At 47.2% G+C, this 22,500-nt stretch overlaps 3 protein-coding genes across 11 annotated transcripts in view; 1 reads left to right on the top strand and 2 right to left on the bottom strand.

Annotated features, from left to right (window-relative positions):
* LOC119400502 (uncharacterized) overlaps positions 1 to 22,500 on the top strand; it is a 257,402-nt gene that overhangs the window by 111,503 nt on the left and 123,399 nt on the right. The gene's annotated exons all lie outside the window — the stretch shown is intronic.
* LOC119400509 (N-alpha-acetyltransferase 60) overlaps positions 1 to 22,500 on the bottom strand; it is a 217,220-nt gene that overhangs the window by 133,059 nt on the left and 61,661 nt on the right. The window lies entirely within an intron of this gene.
* Positions 9,622 to 16,695, bottom strand: LOC119400511 (uncharacterized). The gene is made up of 4 exons (XM_037667571.2): positions 16,654 to 16,695; positions 16,528 to 16,563; positions 14,285 to 14,435; positions 9,622 to 9,837 (listed from the first exon to the last, which is right to left on the bottom strand). The coding sequence occupies exons 1-4, from the start codon at positions 16,678 to 16,680 to the stop codon at positions 9,740 to 9,742; spliced, it is 312 nt and encodes a 103-aa protein (XP_037523499.1). The 5' UTR covers positions 16,681 to 16,695; the 3' UTR covers positions 9,622 to 9,739.

Here is a 22,500-nt window from a genome sequence, read left to right as displayed (position 1 = left end):
CGTCAGCTCTCTCGCGTCCCATGCGATCGATTGGCACGCAATGTGCCAGGAGGGATGAAACACACAGACCGCACTTGTTTGCTAACCCCGTACAAATGATGCTTCACAACAAACACGGGGATGTCGTCGCCTGTGCATGTGCATCGCACTGCCAGCACAGCCCTAGTGGCATTTTCAAAACATAAGCACATCGGCGCCAAAGCTGCGAATAACATCACCTTTGCACACATGCGGTTAGATTAATGGGGCGGCGCGAGCTTGCAACAAAGAATTCCGTCAATTAGTGGCAAAAGGGCACACCGTCGTCGCGAGAAAACAACACGCGGTAATAGGCATACCGACGATTAATTAATTAATTAATTAATTAATTAATTAATAATTAATTAATTAATTTATCCAGCCTATTTTTATGCCTGCCGCACAACGATGGCCTCCCACAATGATCTTCAATCGACGAATGGATAGTCTCGACAGGTAAAGTATGAAAAATAAATAAATAAATAAATAAATAAATTAATTAATTAATAAATAAATAAATGCTTATGGGCACAACACACACTTTCTTGATTGAATGATCAAAGTTTGCTGAGAAGACCAATAGATTCGATGTATGTGAACGAGAAGTACAGTGCTATTCGCTTTTTCGCTGCCGAGAGCTCTTGAATGCATAGACTTAATGATTTGTTGGCGTCTGCACGGAGCTGGCTAACTTTTGCCTCGCGCCAAGTTATCGTGACCGTAAGGCTTTGTCTTAACGATTTGCGAACTCGTGTGCCCATGTTCGAGTGTCAGCTGGAAACGTGTATGTTGGCAAAATTATGGCTGGTGATGGCTAATGCTAGGCCCCTAAACCGAATAACTCACAGCGATATCCCTTATGCTAGACGATATCCCTAGACGACTCGACGGCGAAAGCCATCTTCTTTTACGGCAAAGCTGTTATGCTCGATGTTTGCCGTGTGTCGTAGAAAGAAAATTATCATCATCGTGAACCGGCATACGCTCTCTCTTCTTCCTCTCCTGCTTCGCTGCCAGAACACGTGCGCCCATTTGTCCGGCGTGGGATGCAAATAACTCTGATGGGCGAGAGAACGAGTACAGATCGAGAGAAAGAAAGAGAGAGAGATAGAAAGAAAGAGAAATAGAGAAGTTCATGGCGAAAAAAAAAATACTTGGCGAGGCGAGTTCGAACCCGCGTACCCACAGTCCGAAGGCGAGCGTCGTAACCTCTCGGCTATCCAAGCACGCTAGCAGAGCATAGCATAGCCTTGTGTAGTATATAGTATAGTACAGCAAGGAGGTGGGAAAGGGGAAGTGAGGGTGAGGAGGAGGGGAGAACGAGTACAGAGAGAGATAACGGTTTGGCCATAAACGAATGCAATGCGACGAAAAAGTGGGCCTTCATATTGGTTCAATAAGGCGCACCAATTGACAAGTCTGTGTTCTCACGTATGAGTCAGAGAAGTGCTGGCGAGTGTGACCGCCAGCTGTCGTCAACTGGAGGCGTTCGCTGAAAACGCGCGTCGCATCGATGCTCATCGCTTCTTGTACGGACACCGTACACACACACACACAAAAAAAATGCTTCATTTAGATTAACATATGCTACAGCTGTGCTGTAAAGTCACGCTTACTCATCGGAATTGTGTTTCCTGAAACCCAAAAGCGCCGATGACATGTAGACGGACTCGGTCGGTATACGCTAGGCCTAATCTTCGCGGGAAGTCATATGCTGGGTGGGACCTATCTCGGCGCAGCTGGCGCCCGAAGGTTGACGTTTGAGCATTTTAGCTTCGGAAGCTTCTTCACTGGTACCTTTAAGTGCAGATGCGGTCTCTTAGTGTGCAAGAATTGTCAGTCAGTCAGTCAACAAACCTTATTAAGGTCCAAAGGAACTACAAACTCGTAGTTGCGGGCCGCGCCCACGTTGGGACCGGAAGAGATGAGTTTCTAGCGCGGCGATATGAAGTGGCGGCCGTTTTCATGTGCACGCGTTGGAAGGGGTTGCGAAGCCAGAGCTCATTCACTTCTCGACAAATGCGCGGCGATGTAACAAATTTAGTGTCGCTGTTCACACTGACACCTCTAGAATTATAAACATCACAATACAGCAACACGTCGCGGATGTCAAGTTGGTGTAAGTACGTGCACAAAAAGTAAACATTCGCAGCTGCTGTGTTCCACAAAAATTGAGGTGGTTATTGACGCCGCATGAATAAAAAGAAGCGTGCTAGAAAGCGTAATGATCATCGTTGGCTTCTTTGGACTGTAAACATATTTTTCTGAACATTCGACAGGGAAACATTAGAAATGGCAGTGATTTCACATACTGCCACCTGCACCCAGCTGCCTGTACTGATGCGGCCATAGTTCTGCCTATTGCACCTCCATGCTTCCCATCATGCCACCGTCATCCAGCTTGTTCACCGAGCCATCCACCAAAAGATGTTTGGCATCGCCACCACCAGCCTGCATTTTCCATTTTCACCATCATTGGCCATGTTGAACACCAAAAGAAGCTCGCCACCACCACCACCACTATCTGCCACCATTTTTTCAACTTTCGCCATCATCAGCCATTCTGACCACCACAGTTTACAGCTTATCCACTATTATTTCCATCTTATCCACCAAGGATCCCGGCATCCACTAACCCAGGATTTTCAATAGGGAGTCCGGAAATATACAAAAGTACCACAATAGTCCGAGAATATACAGAAGTACCGTAACAATTCGAGAATATCCAGCGTTACCGTAACAATCAGAGCATATGCAGAAACGCGACGAACACGTTTTTTTAGCTACTCCGTGGTTTTCGTCTTTCGTATTCGCGCGAAACATCTACAGTTATACAGGACTCAAAGAGAAATACATTTGTGGCATCCTTCAGACGCTTATGACAAAATCAAGGAATTTAGAAATTATGCTAACCGAAGTTCTTTTACCGTCTTCGCACTTCTTTCGCTCACAGCTTTTAGCAGCTCCGTCAGAGTATTCCTGGCCGCCCTTTTACAGGACAGGAAAAATAGAACGGAATCGTGCAGACGCAATCAACAAGCCAAAAGCAACAGTCGTATACAAGTTTTGTCTAGTTCTCAGCAGATTTCCAGCTGCATGTAAGACGACGCGATTATAAAAAAGTAATACTTTATAAATCCGTTTCCAGTGTGCGCAAGTGGAAGATGGCATTCGTATTGAAGTATAACAGCTGCCAGATCTCGCTGTTCTGATGGATGAAAGTTGGTGCCCTCTGCATTATTCATTCTAAAAACACATACACACGCCCTTTAGTTGTTTTTCTAGTACTTACACAATGGCCGCGTTATACATTCGTTCGCACCTTTCTTTGTTTTTCTTTTTGTAACCTACTGCTCTCCCTACTTTTCTCGCGAGAACGCTACGTCACGCCGATACGCACTTGCCTTTTACGATGTGAACGTACCGAGCTCAAGCGCTATATAAGAGGCACTCAACGTGCATCTAGTGTGCTTGCTTTTAGGCTATGCACATTTTATACGCGAGAACAAGTCTTACAGTAACTTAGGTAATCAACAGGATGACACTCTATAACTATCCCGAGGACTGTACGAGAAAGTAGTTAGGAATTCATATAACTATCAGTCGGCATCGAGGTTTTAGCGGGGAATTTTGAGAGATGAAGAATTGACTTTCAAGGGGGAATGTCATTTGCCGTTCACCCACCTGTAGCAAGAAGCTAGAAACAAACTTTATTGAAAGAAAGCTTCCCAAATAACCGGAAAAGTTCGTCCGGTCCGGGATTTCTCGTTAAGAAGTGTACTAATCCTGAAAAACCCGTGAAAACCACACGAGCACTTCTGCGGTTCTTGAAGACAACACAATTAAATTATAGCCTGTAAATGCGCTGCACGGTGCATGTGTATTGTGATTTGGGCACACTCATGTTTTCTGTTTTTCTCTCCATTTTACTTCCGAATTCCCCTCCCCATGTGTAGGAGCTGGTCTAGTTAACCTCCATGCCTTTCCTGTTTTCTCCCCCCCCCCCCCTCTTCCATATTTATTTCCTTGATGCTTCGCGTTGCAAACAGATAAATAACATTTTTTCTTTTTCATAAACCTTTGATAGCATACAAGCACTCGAAATTGATTTAGACTTTTTTTTAATATGCTTGAAGGGTAAGCGGCGATGTGATCGAATCCACATGTTGTCTCTATGTCCAAAAAATTGTGTAGTGGTTGGTGTAGTTCTAAATCCTGCGCTAAATGCAGATACACAACTGTGAAACCTGAGGAAGTGCGTAGAACGGGCACCCAGCAATTTCCGTTCGTAGCTCTCCCACTCCTCTGTTTAACAAACCGTCGATGACGTCAACATAGGCGTGCGCACAGGGGGGGCAGGGGGGGGCGGCCGCCCCCCCTAATCATCTAAGAGGGGGCGCAAAATCTGCCCCGTACATTGACCCTTCTAGTCCCCTAAGAGGGGGGGGGGGCGAAAGCTGCCTCATACATGGACTTAGTAGGGTGGGGGGGGGGCGCTGCGGTGAACCTTCGCCCCCCCCCTAATGGGGAACCCTGCGCACGCGTATGGACGTCAACGTTTGAGGTAAGCATGTAGGGTTTCCCCTGCATGAGTAGAATCTTGATAGGGAGATTCGCAAACTGGGTGTGCGATATGCGCGCTACTTTTTTGCTGCGCTTTGTCGACTCTTCGTGTTACAGCGGTTGAGAGACATGTCGTCTGCAGCGAGTTCCGTCAGGTGTAGCGACGAAGGCGCCGGAGTAGCGCCGGTGGGATAAGCAAGGGGGTGCTTGGCAAGGCGGTGGCGCCCTCTCTTGCGCGGCGTGGGTGTCAGCCGCATGTTTTTAGCAATTTAAAGTTAATTATTGCGATTACTTCTTGGTTATTTCTGTTGATTATATTATTTTAGACCTTGTTCATTTATTTTAACCTGGTTTTGAGCATTGCTAGTCTTGTTTTAGGCCTGTATTGACCACTTGGTTTTGAGCGTGATCACGCCGGGCCCTAAAGTGCTACGCACTTAAAACTTAACGACGTGCGCTGTTCAAACAGCGTCACACGAAGCTCAAGTACAAACAACATCTCTACGCTGCGCCTCGTAGAAATACGCATAGCTGGAGGTCTTGACGTTCAGCAGGGGAATATGATATGACTGAGCTCAAGTGTCACTCGGAGACATCTGTGGCCTCAAGTCCTTGTTCAAATGTTCAAATGCAATCCCTGACCTCAACCTGGAACTTCGCAACCGAACACTGCCAACTGCTTCACCCGCTGCAATGACCGACATTGCCAACAATCAGCCCGAAACCGCCGCTGCTCCCACCACCAGCGGCGCCATCCAGCGGTACTGTGACCCTCATATCTCTTGCGGAATAGGTGAGGGAAGGCTGACGTGGAAGATTGCAGTGAGACCGACAACTGGCATGACCCGGCGAAGCTACTTGCCGTCATCTTCTATCTTTGAGGAAAAACTTTATTGAGGCCTAAGCACCACCAGAAAAAAGACGAAGCACAGGAAAAGAGCGTCTTTTGCTCTTTTTCTGTACTTCATCTTTTTTCTGGTAGTGCTTAGGCGTCCAAGTTTTTTTTCCCGCAAGGTTATGTACCAACTAGCCTAGCAACAAGTTCTTCTAAGTTACATATCTTCTATCTTGCTGACGTCGCCAACGTCTTGTTTCACAATCACGAACACGAGCTCCATACCTGGACGAAGTGGCTCGAAGGCATTTGTTTCTATATGTTTTCCACAGAGACCACGCACACTCCTTAGCTGGCTGCTGGCAATACACGGTGTGTTTCATGAGCATACAGAACTTCAAGGGACCCTGACTCCAAAATCGAAACCTCGAGATGTTTGCTTTGTTTGTCCTGTTCTGTTGTCCCGTAGAATTTGTTGTTGAACTCAGTTCAACAACAAATTCTACCTACAAAAACAAGGCATTTGTATCGGTTCGGCGGTTGCTCCAATCTTGTGTGATGCCCTGCCCGTTGTTGGAAACCGCATCCAAACGAACTTGGAAGACGCGCATATTGTGAACATTTTTAGATATGTGGACGATTTCTTGGTGCTTTTAAAAGATGTATCTCACCTTGACGCGGTCATTGGTAGTGCTGTCAGTGTGTTTAAGAAAGAAGGCCAAGGCCTCAAGTTTGCGCATGAAAGGTCTGTAAAAAATGAACTTCAGTTTTTGGACGTTAGTCTGCGTTTTTTGTTTGTTTGTTGATCACATCTGTTCGGCATACAACCCAAGATTGAAAAAAGCCTTATTGCCGTACAGCAGTGCTCACTCGAAACTTATGAAGCGCGGTATCGCAATGAACTGCTTGAACTCAACCCTGGACAAGACCTACAGTCACGCTCTTTCCGAAAGTTTCTGTGGCCAAGTTCTGAGACTAAAGCATGCGGCTTACCCCCCAGAACTTATAATTAACTGCCGTATGTGAGTCCATCCTGCAAAATAGTAAACGTTCCAAAGCAAACGACAAGCCTAAGAGAGCTGACATGCCAGTGAAGGTTATTCCATACTATATGCACCAGTTATCGCGCAATCCTAGCCGAATCGCAAGAAAAAAAACAAGAAAAAACACAACGTTCAAGTTGTATCTTCCGCGCCGTGCAAACTGTCAAAGTGCTTTGACTAACAGAGACAATCGCCGTGTTTGCGCCACGCAACACCGGAACAAGTTTACAGCGTGCGTTTTTAACGCTGTTTACAGCATTCCCCTAAGTTGCGGTCGCCACTACGTCGGTCAGACCGGCCGTTGCTTTAACGAGAGAGCTAAAGAACATCATTTGAACGTGCGTGATCAAACGGAAGGATTTCTGGTTGAGCATTACAAACGCTGTAGCTGTACCCCAGATTTTCAACGCACGGAGTTCCTTAAGAAAGGGAAAGATAAAGTTGAGCGGGAAATTGTAGAAGCTTTTTTTTTTAATCCATAAAGCAGGGGACAAGTGCGTGAGCCGCCCTTGCATCGTTTTGTCTGACGCCGAGGTTGATTATCTCAAAGGTTTTATTTATGGCGTTGTTATTTCACTCGCTGATCTCGGTTTGTTGAATATTTTACTTTTTTCATCGTGTTCATGCTTTCTCACGCGAAGCGTCCGTCGGTTACGTTTTTGTTTATGTTTGCCCCTATAGTTCTCTTTCATTCCTGCACGCATGCTCTACGTGAATCCCCTGCTAGCTAAACAAATTCTTAAAAGATTGTTTTTATCGCTGCTTGTCAGTTCTGGTAGAACGTGATCTGTCACACACACAAAAAAAGAGCGATTATGGCACATATATCTGCACCAGTGATGGCAATAAAGGTGAGTTGTAAGTCAGCGCCCGTCGTGTCTGCTATGTGTCTCTGTCCGTGCATTTTTTAGCTCTGCACTCCGAAAAGTTTGAACATTAACCAGCTCGTCCAAGCCAAAGTTCTGCTAGGAGGGGGCACGTTTTTGATCCCATGTGGGGGCCGGGCAGGCAAGTTTAGTCGAGTGTCATTTCGTGCTCAGTATTCCATAGCAGAAAGAAGTTTGGGGGGATGGGGTACTTGCCCGGCGGACCACCCCCTGGCTACGCTGCTGACACACATACAAACGCACGCACGAACACGCATAAAGAGTGGTTGACCCCCCAACTGCCCAGCAACTGCCCAGCAAGCCTAGCACTTCTACATATTTGAGTCATTTGCGTAGCCTAAAGGGGGTCTGGGGGTTCATATCCCCACCCGAGATTTTCATATTTTGTGTGTACGGGGTCGACCACATCTAAACTGAATACCTCGTTAGTATTCCAGCCTGTAAAACTAGAACGTTTATTCTACTTCAGGAGGGAAATGTGCGTTATATGACCTCTAATCACGGCGTCGAAAACACAATAAATTTTCTATTGTATTGTAAACATCTGCTTTTATAAGCACTGGAATAATGAGATGTTTGCCTTAGATGTACAAACACCCAAACACACGCACGAACACGCATAAAGGAGAGTCGGACTCCCCCCAGGACAAATTCCTGGCTGGTAAAACACGACTAAATACAACCTGTCTTGAACAAACTATGGTTTATTGAAATAAAAGAGAAATGAAGTAGTTGTCGCCATTTCTTGGCGGCGGCTACCCCTTTCCACTTGGTCGTTAGGGCAAAAATCAAATTTAAGAGAAAAATATGTAGTATTGCATTTGGCGAATTCAGGGTCTCTGGTGTTGTCACATTCACGTACAGCCCATTAATGTTTACTTCAAAAAGGAAGGATAGCGAAAAAGAAACAAAGAAAAAACACTGCACACAACGGAAAGCGACGGCGACATTTAATTGCGCAAAAAAAAAAAAAAAAAAAAAAAAAAACGCGCCAAATATCCCCTAAACGTGTGCTACTACAGTGATGTTTAAAGTACACAAGTACGATAAACACTTTCGATGTGGTTCATTCAATACTCATCAGAAATATCACTCTCTTTAAAAAATTGCCGGAACTTTGGGCCGTCCGGCAAGCCGAAGATGCCGCCCGGGTCCAAGGGCTTCGAGCCGTCACCTGACGCCATCATCATCGACGGAGGGTGGGACGAGACAGGGGTTAATCCCCTCTTCTCCCCACCTCGCCCGGACTTTTAATGAAGTTTATTCATTCATTCAGTTTGCACTACGTCGCGCACAGCTTGGCACAGCGAAGCACGGGCCCGTCACCGCTCGTATTCCCCGTCGACGGACACGTCGAGCTTCGAGATGCGAGGCTTCCTCCTCGGGAATATACGCATCCAGGTTGCGCGCGATGTCTCCGTCGGTGGGCGTGGCTTAGCTACTGCGCATTCGCGGCTTGGCCAGTTGGTGCGGTATCTGGTCGCTAGACGCGATGCTTGCTTCGTCTTTCTACGTTTTTTCTCTCTCTCTACTTCTTTCTCTCTCTTTCGTTGATGTTACTCTCTCTCTCTTTCTTTTTCTGTCTGGATTTCTTTCTCTCTCTCTCTCATTCCTTCTGTGCTACGCTTCACACTCTCCCCTCCTCCTCACCATCACATATCTCTCCTCCTCACGCTCACTTTCCTACCACTTTGCTACACTATACTACACAAGGCTATATGCTATGCTCTGCTAGCGTGCCTGGATAGCCGAGTGGTTATGACGCTCGCCTTTGGTTCGAGGGTACGCGGGTTCTAATCCCGCCTCATGAAGGATTTGTTTTTTGGCCTGAATCTTTCTCTTTCTTTAAATCTTTCATTCCGTCGCTCTGTTTGTATATCTCTTTCTTTCTCTCTCTCTACTCGTTCGCGGGGTTATTACAGGCCAAGGCGTTGCGGAGAGTATTGGGACCTGCCCAGATTCTGTGGCGCATACCCGTTGATGATGATGATAGTTTTCGGGCACGGTCACACATTTTACGCCGAGCTAGAACAGCTTCGCTGCTAAAAAAGGATCTTCATTCCGTCTTGATAATACCTTTATTGGGTAGTTCGTATGCCCTAATTTACATCACTGGACTTTCTTTTTTTGCAAGTTTTATTACTCGGAAAACTGATTTTGAAACGGTGACATAAAACTAATTGAAAATTTTAGGTTGCTTCTAAAACGCTGGTTTACCTCCTATAAAATGAAGTTCATCAAGAGATCTCAATTCTTGATAATGTGGTTTATTTATTTCGTAGAGAAACACCTGTGGAAGTGTACGTTCTGACGAGAGTGTGCCTCTCTTGACGAAGAACGCGAGCTGTTTGCATATTGGAGTAAATTATTACGAGTCCAGTGAGGCCAACTGTTCACTGCAATAGTTTGCGTCTTGTGTCATTCGGATGAAATTCTGTCTCGGGGAGGAGTCTTCTCTCTGCTTTCGGGTTCATAGGATAGTATTTGTGACCTGCAATAAATTACAAATAGAAAAGCTGCAGATTCGCCCGACAGGCAAATCATATTGTCATTGATGGCAGCCTGTTAAACCACTACACGAAATCTAAATAACACAATAGTTCACGGGAGGGTGGAAGTTTGAAGTAATGAACTCATTGAACAAAGAATGTCGCTGGACAAGGAGCCAACGTTTCAACTAGTCCACTTTTCTTCGTCAGGTCACTGACGAAGACATGTTTCCTCGTCAGAGACATGTTTCCGCTAATTATCTAAGGGGGACGGAGCCAAGTCTGCTACATATATACTTTTGCTTGATCAGGCCGGTCCCGTCGTTGCTTAAAATGCAGGTATACGGCCAGGCAGAGGCCGAGGACCCCTGGTGTTACATTCTGACAACCGCTTACTTCCCAAATTCACTAGCAGAAAGCCGGGGACCAAAGGCAGGCTCCAGGCGCGCGAGGCAGCAGATCTTTCGCTGCGCTCGTCGGCGATGGACAACGAACGCTCAGCCCAGGAACGGGTGCCTAAAAACTGCGCTCTAAAACAGAGTACACGTTTCCGTCATGATGAACAAGATATAATTCACTGAAACAAGGTGGCATGCAAGCGCCTATACGTAGGCCTGTATTTTGTATGAAACTTTCAGTCACACCAAGACGCGAATGTCGCGGAGAGATAGAAAGGTGTGGATTCCAGCTAGTTTTTGTACTCCATGATCAACACTTCTTTCGCAAGATTTCTTCTGCGCCCGTCAGTGTCTGTTTCGTCCGTTGTCTAAGAAATTCTGCGCAAGAAATGTTGATCAGAGAGATAAATGGTGGGAAGCTCCAGAAATCGACTACAATATAGACAGACCACGTTTCATTTTGGAACTTCAGAACACCATGAGCGTCAGTAGCGTTTTCCTCAGACAGGGCAAGCTGGAGAAACAGAAAGAGAGTATATATATATATATATATATACTATATATATATATATATATATATATATATATATATATATATATAATAACAGAAACAGCGGGGCAAACGGAACAGAAAGACAGACAGGACTTGGCGCTGACTAATAACGTGAACGTTTATTTCGTAGGTACAAATGTATACACTTCTAGGGAAAATTAAATAACAAAATGGCGAAGCTTTCACGAAGTCGCACAAGGTTTTAAAACAGCGAAGCTGGACGATATTGAAGTGTAATACGTGCTTCTAGGTCGTTGCTAGGCTTTAGCTAGGTATGCTAGGTCTTTTTAGGTTGCTTCTAGGTCGTTGCTAGGCTTTAGTAGGTGATGCAGGTTGTTTTTAGGTTGCTTCTAGGTCGTTGCTACTTTACTAGGTGACAGGTCGGGTGTCTAGGTCGTTGCTAGGCTTTAGCTAGGTGATGCAGGTTGTTTTAGGTTGCCAGGTCGTTGCTAGGCTTTACAGGTGATGCTAGGTTGTTTTTAGGTTCCTAGGTCGTTGCTGGCTTTAGCTAGGTGATGCTAGGTCGTTTTTAGGTTGCTTCTAGTCGTTGCTAGCTTTACTAGGTGATGCTCGTTTTAGGTTGCCAGGTCGTTGCTAGGCTTTAGCTGGTGATGCAGGTCGGGTTGCAGGTCGTCTAGCTTTAGCTAGGTTCTAGGTTGTTTTAGGTTGCTTCTAGTAGGGCTAGGTGATGCCAGGTCGTTGCTAGGCTTTAGCTAGGGATGTAGGTTGTTTTTAGGTTGCTTCTAGGTCGTTGCAGCTTTAGCTAGGTGATGCTAGGTTGGTTTAGGTTGCTTCTAGTTGCCTGTCCTAGGTTGTTTTAGGTTGCTTCTAGTTCTAGGCTTTAGCTAGGTGATGCTATTGTTTTTAGGTTGCTCTAGGTCGCTGTACGTACTAGGTTGTTTTTAGGTTGCTTCTAGGTCTGCTAGGCTTTAGCAGGTGATGCAGGTTGTTTTTAGGTGCTTCTAGGTCGTTGCAGCTTTAGAGGTGAGCTGGTCGTTTTTAGGTTGCTTCTAGGTCGTTGCTACTTTAGTGGTGATGCTAGGCCAGGTCGGTGTTGTTTTAGGTTGCATCGTTGCTACTGCTAGTGGAGGTTGTTTCTAAGGTTGCTTCTACAGCGCAATACGTTTTTAGGTGCTTCTCATGAAGACAAGAAAGACCAAACAGGAGTTAAACCGAGCGTTCGCAAAACCGGGCACGTGTTTGGTATTTCTTGGGGTGTTCGTTGTATCGCGCGCACAGATGCACCAGCGAAGCTGAAACGTGCGGCCACGGTGTCATCACTGGTGGAAAACAGCGCACTACAATGAAGCAAGAAAGACAAACAGGAGTTATAAAACCTGTTTGGTATTTCTTGTGTTCGTTGTATCGCGCTGTTTGCACTATGAATAGTACCAACAAGCTCAAGCTTTTCTCGATTATTGGTTACGTCTGTCTAGAAATCTTAATGGGTGTTTGCCGCCCGTCTGTTGCCTTCTTAATTTTTTAGGGACCAGCGGTGAGTAGTGGGATCTGCCCAATTTCTGTGGGCACTATGATGATGATAGTTTTTTGTGCATACTGGAGTTTTTACGGCTGGCTTAAACAGCTTAACCGTTAAAAAGGCGTGGAAAAGGGAAGCCCTACGCATGTGTCCCGACTGTGAACGCCCCTCGCCGAAATCCTTCCGTTAGAAGAAGGCAACATGCGACGCGGTTTGTGCTCGAGAGAGAGAGAAGGTTAAGTGAAAGGCAGGGAGGTTAACCAGAAGTTTTTCGGTTGCTACCTGCACTGGGAAAGGGTAAGGGGGACCGAAAGGTAAGGAAGGAAAAAAAGAGGTAAAAAAGAAAAAAGGAAACGCACACACACTCAAGCACGGGAGCATCATAGTCGTTTAGCGAGGTCGGTTGAGCGGAAGAAACTTCAGCAGCGCCCCCTTCGTCGTTTTCTGGTTGGAAGCTAGAACGTTCCGGCACTCCAGAATTGTTGTTCAGAAAGCAGTGGTCATCGAGTTGAGGACAATGACACAGGACGTGCGCAATGTTTTCTCGCTGCCACAGTGAGCACAGGGCAGCACTGTCTGCCATTCAGAGTCTGCCAGACTGAAGTTATCTGTGAGGTTCGAACCATATAGTTTCCCAATATTAGCTAGAAGTAACTCTGGCGCTGCGTCGTTCCGCCACAATGGCAATGATGGTTATAGTATATAGTGAAGTATAGTACTAGGATTGCCTAACCTCGTGCTGCGGCTTCGAACGCACTTGTGGCTTCGCTTATTGTTGTGTTTCTGGCGTTTGTTTTGGATACAAGATGGATCGTTGTGTACTTCGTGACCAGACTTCAATTAGTGAGCCTAAAAAGTTCAAAGTGAGAAGCGGAACTGCTGAACGTTTGCTGAACTTCGTCTGCGACAAAGCGGCTGCATGCCACACGGAGCCACACGGAGCCGAAAAGAACGAAGTTTAGACAAATCCGTGTACTACCCATCATTCCCATGCTGGCTGACGCGCCATGCGTTGCATGCAGTTCCCATAGCCCCGATGAAGGAAAGTCCTCCGTGCCATAGACACTAGCGCCAGAGGTTTCCCTCTAGTGTATTTATAGGAAACTCTATGGTTTCCAACGTCTTGCGGTGACCGTGACGTCGGGCAGACAGGTCGCTGCTCAACTGCCGGCTGCGAGAGCACAAGAATAACCTCAAGGCCAAAACTGGAAGCAATCTGGCAATTCATCGTGCCGAGTGTGGATGCACTCCTAATTTCGAACACACACGCGTCTTGCGCAGATATCGTGATTGCCGCGCACGGGAAATTTACGAAGCGTTCACAATTCATTCCATTGGGCCATCGTCGATCGTACTATTCGACAAAGAGAGTTATCTCCGCATTTGACCATTGCATATTCAAGAGCTAGTCGGGACGCATGCGTAGGGCTGCCCACCTCTTTGTTATTTCACTTTCCAAAGAAGGAGTATATGTTTGTACCTACGAAATAAACGCTAATGTCGTTAGCCAGCGTCAAGTTCTGTCTGTCTTTCTTGTCCTGTTTGCCAGCGCTGTTTCCTGTTATGAAGCCATGCCAACAAGCTCAAGTTCATAACCTTTTATAGAAATAGAGTAGTGAGGCTAACCAGAAAAGTGTCCAATTATACCTTACGTTGGGGCAATAGTTCAGTTTGCGGGATCGACTAGAACAAATCCTTTACGTCCAGAGAAAAGGTAGTGCGAAGCTGCCATTGAACTTGTCGTTTAGAAATTTCGTGTTTGATTAGAGTTGGTTATCATACAAGGGGTCATCAGTTGTGGAGACTTAAGTTTCGCCTGTAGGAAATACGCTACTAATTTCTGCCAGCAATTGATTTCAGAAACAACCACGTGTAACTGTGACTGAATGTTTCACTTTAGTGTCCCTTTACTGCAACACGACGGGCCGGACGGATAATGAAATATGTATTACAACGTCTCGTAACAATATGGCGGCGTACATGGCACAAAAGCTCTGATTCAGTTTGGTGAGACTTACAGTTCCCAAACGCGTGAAACGCCTCTACCACCCTCTTCATCGTGTTGAAGTCTCTGACTCGTAGAAACTCGATGAGCCATGCCATGACTCTGCAGAGGAGCATCTTCAGCATTAGCCGAACGTTTAGCACGGGTAATTTCCTCATCGCGCACTGCAAAGGTTCAACATATAGCACGTCATTACGGAAAGAAGTGCACGGGTTAGACACTTTTGCTTTACTATACTGTCGCTACTAAATGAACTCCGCTCATTCTTAGCGGAATCGGAACATTTTTGCGGATATCGATTAGTAAAGCAATAAACTCCTACACTGAGGTCCATCGATGATTACAGTCAGACCCGACTAATCGAAGTCGGGTAAATCGAATTATACCTTACATTGAACTATATTCGAGCACGACACTGCTTTAATATGAATGCATAGGAGAATCTACGGTTATATCGAGCAAAAATAGCGGGAACACTTTATACATCGAACATAGGCAGCGCGAAGGGCCCATGAAGTTGGCTTTCCCTCACATAAAGTTGGCATTTTCTCGCGAAAGGGGGTTTTCCCGCATGCATTTGGGAGTGACAGCAGTGTGCTTTCTCCCATGATTCCTCGTCGTCACGCCCGTGGGTCCGTCGTGCGCGGTCGCTGCAATTGCATTTCGATTCTCCGTGATTCTCCGCTCGCTTTGTTACGCGGTGTCTGCTGTGAAACGGAAGAACCTGCTGTTCTCCGCAACGCTGGCGATAATCAACGCGGAGAAAAGCAGTCTGACGTCGACGCTGCGCACATCATCTCAAGAAGAGTGCTGAGTACGATAGTGAAGAGCAAGGCCGCCAAGGCGCACCATAGAGGCACCCGACGAGTACGCACTGCTGCGTGTAAAGATATTGAGGCGCTGTTTGCATCAATACCGTATTTTCTCGCGCATGACCCGCCCCTGCATATAATCTGCACCCCTGAATAAACACTGCAGAAGAATAAAAAATAAATTTCCGCGCATTGCCGGGAAGCCGCCTTCGTAGTCGAGAGTTCGACGGAATACCGTCTGGTCAGGTAAAGGCATTGTTAAAAGCAAGTCACCGACCAATGTCAAAACAAAACAAAATGACGTTTCGGGATCCCTTGTTCACAATGGAATGACGCCTAAGCAGCAGGTTCTTAAGCGTGACGCAATGTTCGGGAGTACACGTGGTTTAGTGGACCAGATGATCTATTGATTCTGTTACTTGGTGTCTGAATTATTAGTGATTCGAGAGTGAGCATCGTTGTCAAATTCTTCTCCCTGAAGAATTATCGTGAAGCAGTGCCGTGAAGACAACTTGCGCGCCAAACTTCGCACCGAAAATACGGTAACTTAAAAAAAAGTTTTATATTGAATTATACGATATATGAACTAATTCGGTTTTTTGTCGGGTTCGATACATGCGGGTTTGAATGTACTTCGAAAATTGTTTCAGGATTCTTTAAACAAACAAGAAAACAAACACATTCCTCTTGTCATTCAACGCAAAACAGCATGTGCTAATGGTGCGTATTAACGCGATAGCGTTAAAGAGCTCGTTTCGCAGAAATTTCCGTGTCGGCGTCGGTGCCGAAGTCGTTGGTTGTGAGCGGAAAAGCATCGTCTTGTGCGTGACCGAAAAATCGAGAAAGGTGCAAATAAAATAAATAATAAAAATCTTAGGCTCGAGTGAGAATCGAACTTATGCCGTCTTCGTGGCAAGCAGGTGTTCTACCACAGAGCCATACTATTGCTTGAAGCTGCTTCGAAAGAAAAAAAAAACACTCTATGAATGTCATGTAGTGGAAGGAGTCTCCTTAACGCATGTAATATTGCGCGGCCGAAGCGTAGAATCGCGTCAGGCGTCGAAACGTGTGAATTGCGCGACGAGTGGCTGTTTTAAAGGCGCACCCATTACACAGTGCTCAGACATATTTAGTCATAGCAGCTGCGTAGGTTCGCGTGTTGACGTATACGGACGCGTAGTGGGCCCCTTCGCTGATTCGCAAAAGGAATAATTATGGCGTAGTGGGCATTTAACAACGGTACTTGCAGTAGGCATTCTAGGATAGTTTGAAACGGCCAATGTTACGCGCAGTCATTCGTTTCCTTACGGCACGGTTGAGGCATGCACCGAGAACCGAGGCGAGGCTAGCATTTGAGAAGGCGGTGCGCACGGGGCTCGATTATACGCTGTCGCGTTCTGCTCTTGAAGGCCAAGCTCGGCGTCTTCCAAGTTTTTATCCTTACCACGATAGTGCTCATGAATTCGGTCACCATCTGGTCCTGTAAAAGTAAAAGTGTCCATTACACTCGCAAAATTATATGGCAGCAGGCTTTGAGTTGTAGGACGATGTTTTTGCTGCTCTCACTTACCTTATCAGCACCTGGTTCAAAACACATTAATTTACTGATATCAATGCACTGAAATGAACACAAGTACACAATCTAAGTTCATATTCTTGTGAAACTTCTTACAACGTTTGGCTTTGCTAGACACAGAGAGATGCTGACGACCCAAAAATGTGGTTCATCAGAAAAGCATTTAACTACTTGGATCTGAGGGACCACAAATAACTGGACGTTTCTCACCTGGAATCCGAACAACATCGTTTGAGATTCTTTATAGTTTTTTTCCAGATCGACTAATGTGTTTGTGACAGGCGCGAAAGCCAGTCGAGAAAGGGAGGCATTTATTGTTTATTCGAACGATAGTACGGCTGCGCACGCCGCCTACCAACCTCATCTTACTCCTCTGATTTCCAACATAGTGTAGGCAGTGATAACTTGACAAATTCATCCAATTGCTAAAAAAGAAGATAATTAACTTTTTCACATACATTCGTTGCTCGGCAGTTTTAGAAGAGCCCCTGCAACATTCTTCCAAGTAATCATCGAATAGCTTCATTAAAGGAGTTCAAAGCCTCACGAATCGAGTGGCGCAAAATTTTTTACGATCCGTGAAGTACGAGCGGGCTTATAGCGAGCGCGTTGAAAGCTACGCAGGGAGGGGGACGAAAAGGGGGCAAAAAGCTACGACCGTTCGTCAGCGCGCGTCATGACCTTTCTTTCCAACGCGCGGCTTACTTTCAGTGTGATCGCGAGCGCGGGAACGTGGCGGCATCTTGCGGCGGCAGCGGTAACTATGCAGCTCACGATGATCAAATCAGCCAATGGCCGTGGACTTTGGGTTTATGGCGCCGTCATTTGGGTTTATACCATCATTCGTAGAGAGAAGAGGGAGCGATTTGTAGCTGACTACGTGCAGCGCTATAATGTTTGGCTCGCGTGTTCTCAGGAGCCTCGACTACCGATCGGCAGCGTTTTCTGACCATGCCCAAAAGGTGTTGCAGGGTCTCTTTGATGTCATAATGCTAAAACTTTAGCGCAAAAAGTGCACAGCGGACAAAGAAACGACGAGGACAGGCGCTAACTTCCAATTATCGTTTATTAAAGCAACATATATATATATATATATATATATATATATATATATATATATGTATATATATATTGCAACGGGTATGAGCCGAGCTAGAAGAAGAGGAAGAAGACGTGAGCTGGTTGAGCCTACCGACGCCATCACTACCTGACCATCAACCTCGCCCTGTAAATAAACATAATTCAACCGTACCCGTAACAGTTTTGTGGTGGAGGTGCGGGGTACTTCGATCAAGACGACGGAGCCGCTGCCACTAGGTCTACGCCGAAGCCGACGCCTCGCTCGACTACCTCCGACACTACCGGGGATCCCGATGTCCAACAACGGTGACCAACAGTCGTCTCCGACTCCTCCGGCGCGGACAACGGTGCCTGGATGCGTCAGATGGAGCCACGCCCTTTCTCTGGCAAATCCGGCGAGGACGTGGAGGAATGGCTCATCCACTACAAGCGTGTAAGCAAGTGTAACGGCTGGAACCCCACTGCTCAGCTGGAGCATGTAGTTCTCTTCCTGACAGACACTGCGCTGGTGTGGTTTGAGAACCACGAAGAATCATTGACAACCTGGGACCGCTTCGCTACTGAAATCACCGAGTGCTTCGGAGATTCTACCACGAAAAGGAAGCGGGCGGAGCAGACATTGCTTCAGCGCGCACAAGTGCCAGGTGAGACTTGTACTACGTATATAGAGGCTATCCTGAAGTTGTGTAAGACAGTGAATCCTCGAATGTCCGAAGAGGACAAAGTTGGGCACCTTCTCAAAGGTATTGCCGAGGATGTATATAACTACTTGATTGCCAAGGATTGCCTCACCTCGGTCGCTGATGTCATCAAGCATTGCCGCACATTTGAGACCTTGAAGCTACGCCGCATCACGCCTAAGTTCGGCAGGTTAGCAAATGTTGCGACTGTAGCAAGCGTTGATGACAGCTACAGTGTTCAATTTGACTTTGCGGCAATTGTAAGACAAATTGTCCGCGAAGAACTCGAAAGGCACATCAAATCGGCGGATGTCGAACAACCTGGTTGTGCTTTTAACCAACCGCACGAACCTGCATCCGCTGTATCCACATTGTCGGCCATGTCAGGCGGCGCAGACTTTCGCGCCGACCAGCTGCGACAGCACCGAAGTTCAGTTCCCAATGACGTGACGCACGACCAACGCACTCGTAGGGATACGACTACGAATCGGCACCCCGAAGATCGTGTTTCTACACGCAGCGTCCCAGAGCTCATCCCGAAGCCTACAACGCCGGTCGCCCATCGCCTGTCTGCTACAGCTGTGGTGCCGTAGGTCACATCTCTCGTTTTTGTCGCCGGCGCCGCGAAACAAGATACGGCCCACCACCGACTTGGCCTAACCTTGAACAAGGAATTTATGACGATCATTGGCCGACAGAACCTCAGGCAGCAAACACCACAGGCTTGCCACCCAGGAATACCTTCCGTCACTACAACAGAAGGAGTGACTCGCCAGCTTCAGACCGTAGCCTTACGCCACCGACCAGACGCCAACGCCGTTCACCGTCGCCACGGCGACGTTCTACGTCACCACCGCCGTCGGGAAACTAGCCGGCGCGGCCGATGGAGGTAAGGTCGCCGGCCAGTCTCCGTCTCTGCGAACTACTCCTCTTCCTATTATGATGGTCAAGAACAAAGTGTGTGTGTTAATTGATAGTGTACCTGCCACTGCGTTAGTAGATACTGGTGCTACGGTTTCCGTCATGTGTGTGACATTCAAAGAAAGGCTGGGTCGGAAAGTTATGTTCCCGTGGAATGGTAGTGTGACATGGTGTCAGTGGAGAGTGCCTTGTTCCCCTCGGTATTTGTGTGGCAAGTGTCTTATTCGGCGAGCAAGAACTCATAACGGAATTTCTTATTCTACCACGGTGCACTCATGATGTGATTCTCGGGATCGACTTTCTTCAGGACTGTGGTGCTTCCGTTAACTGTGGCACAGGGGAAATTACGTTGAATAGCGCGCTTTCTTTCTACTCTTGCGGACACATCCTTACCAGAGAAAAACTATTTTGTCGTATCGAACGATTCGCTTATAGCGCCGTGGTCCCTATCGCGTGTCCTGTTCATGTTGCTGCTTCCGACCTTCATCGTTCGACGCGCAAATCCAACCATTTGCCACGGGTTGCGTGAAGAAAGATGTACTTGTGCCGCGTTCTCTCGTGACAGTTTGAATGGCGCCTCAAATTTGTGGGCTTTCAATTGTCTTCGGTGCCTGCTATTCTTCCCCGCGATATGAAGCTCGCTAAATTGACGAAGTGACTTACAGCTCTATCACAGTTTTAAGCGAGGAGGAGCAGTCTCAAACAAGCGACCCCCAACGAAGCAGTTCCGAAGAACAGGTCTTACGGATGATCAGCAAGTCGCTGCCCTCACATGAACGCCACGCTCTTGCACGAGTCCTTTTGACACATCTTTCTGTGTTCGATTTCACACAAGGTGATACGGAGGCTTCACTGCCACGTTCTCGTGCTCACCACAGAATTGACACCGGATCTGCACACCCCATTCGTCAAAAGCCTTACCGCGTGTCTGCTACGGAAAGGACAGTTATAGCTGAACAGGTGACCGACATGTTACGGAAGGGTGTTGTCAAAGAGTCATCTAGTCCGTGGGCAGCACCAGTGATCTTAGTAAAGAAGAAGGATGGATCTTGGCGGTTCTGTGTTGACTACAGAAAACTAAACGCGGTCATCAAAAAGGATGTGTATCCGCTACCTAGAATTGATGATGTCATCGATTGCCTACATTCCGCTGCCTACTTTTCGTCGCTGGATTTGCGATCAGGGTATTGGCAGATACCCATGCACCCAAATGACAAGGAGAAAACGGCCTTCGTGACGCCCGACGGCCTATATGAATTTAATGTGATGCCGTTCGGCCTTTGTAATGCGCCAGCAACGTTCGAACGATTTACGGACACTATACTTCGCGGACTTAAATGGGAAATTTGTTTGTGCTACCTCGATGATGTGGTGATTTTTGGCAGCACACTGAACGAGCACAACAGACGCCTCAGTCTTGTTCTGGATTGCGTGGAAAAGGCCGGCTTGATCTTAAACTTAAAGAAATGTCGTTTCGGTGAAACGGAGACATTAGTACTTGGGCATCTCGTTGATAAAAACGGTGTGAGGCCAGACCCACGCAAGATCGAGGCTGTCAGCTCTTCGAACCACCTAAGTCCTTGCGGGAGCTGCGAAGCTTCTTGGCTTCTGCTCGTATTTTCGTCGCTTCGTTCCAAGGTTCGCAGACGTGGTGCATCCCCTAACATGTCTTCTCCAAAAGACGTCCCTTTCAACTGGACTTCCGCTTGCGACGATGCGTTCCGACAGCTAAAGTTTCTGCTAACGTCGGGGCCCATATTGCGTCACTTCGATGCGTCCTCGCCGACGGAAGTGCACGCTGATGCTAGTGGCATCGGCATCGGTGCCGTACTGGTGCAGCGTCATCAAGGAGCAGAACACGTAGTGGCTTATGCCAGCCGCTCTTTCAGTAAGGCTGAGCGAAACTATACCGTGACGGAACAAGAATGCTGGGCAGCTGTTTTCGCAGTACACAAATTCGACCTTATATCTACGGACGCCCGTTCACAATCGTCACCGACCACCACGCTTTATGCTGGCTGGTGAATCTCCGTGACCCAAGTGGACGGCTTGCGCGTTGGGCTCTTCGACTACAGGAGTACGACTTTGTCATCTCGTACAAGTCTGGACGTCACCACGCAGATGCAGACTGTCTCTCCCGCCTTCCTCTGACGACGACCGAGTGTGACGAAGACAGTTTTGACGACTGCTTTGCCCCCATTTCCTCCACATTCCCAGACTCGACGACTTTCAAGACAACAAAAAAATGATATTGCTTTGGAACCACTATTCGTCGCTGCAACGCGTCCCGGAGCCACCGGTCGCTTTCGTGTCCGTGAAGGCCTGCTTTACAAGACGAATTATTCGGCTAAAGGCGCACGCTTCCTTCTGGTCGTGCCACGGAGTCTGCGATTGGAAATACTGAGAGCCATGCACGACGAAGCAACCGCTGGTCATTTGGGGCATCAGAACTTTGAACCGGATGCAGGAGCGATTTTACTGGCCCAGAATGCGAGACACAGTCAACACTATGTCGCAAGTTGCGAACAGTGTCAACGCTACAAGCGCCCTCCGACTTCTCCGCCGGGTCTACTCCAACCACTATCACCGCCTCGTCTACCATTTGAACAAGTGGGTATTGATCTTCTAGGCCCATTTCCACGATCATCTAACGACAATCGATGGGTGATAGTATGTGTCGACCATCTGACTCGTTACGCAGAAACGGCGGCCATACCATCTTCGACAGCTGCGTGCGTTGCAATGTTTTTGCTTCGATTTATCATTCTTCGGCATGGTCCTCCCGTGTGATCATTAGTGATCGTGGTCGTCAGTTCGTCGCGGACGCCGTAGAAGAACTGGTTCGTCTGTGCAATTCGCAGTTCCGTCATTCATCGCCTTATCACCCTCAGACGAATGGGCTTGTAGAGCGTACGAACAGAACTCTGACTAACATGTTGGCCATGTACGTATCTTCCGACCACAAAGACTGGGACGATGTTCTCCCCTTCATCACATATGCGTACAATACTGCAAAGCATGAGACGACCGATTACAGTCCTCCATTTACCTCCTTTATGCACGTTCACCGCTAAGTGCATCGACACGATACTACCGTTTGACTTCATAGCTGACTATGTCGCGCGGACGCTGTGTCTGCCGAAGAAGCCCGGCGTATGCT

This window comes from Rhipicephalus sanguineus, chromosome 7 (assembly GCF_013339695.2).
Source record: "Rhipicephalus sanguineus isolate Rsan-2018 chromosome 7, BIME_Rsan_1.4, whole genome shotgun sequence".
Taxonomy (NCBI): Eukaryota; Metazoa; Arthropoda; class Arachnida; order Ixodida; family Ixodidae; genus Rhipicephalus; species Rhipicephalus sanguineus.
Note: the sequence above shows the minus strand (reverse complement) of the source record. Positions and strands in the feature narration are given on the sequence as shown.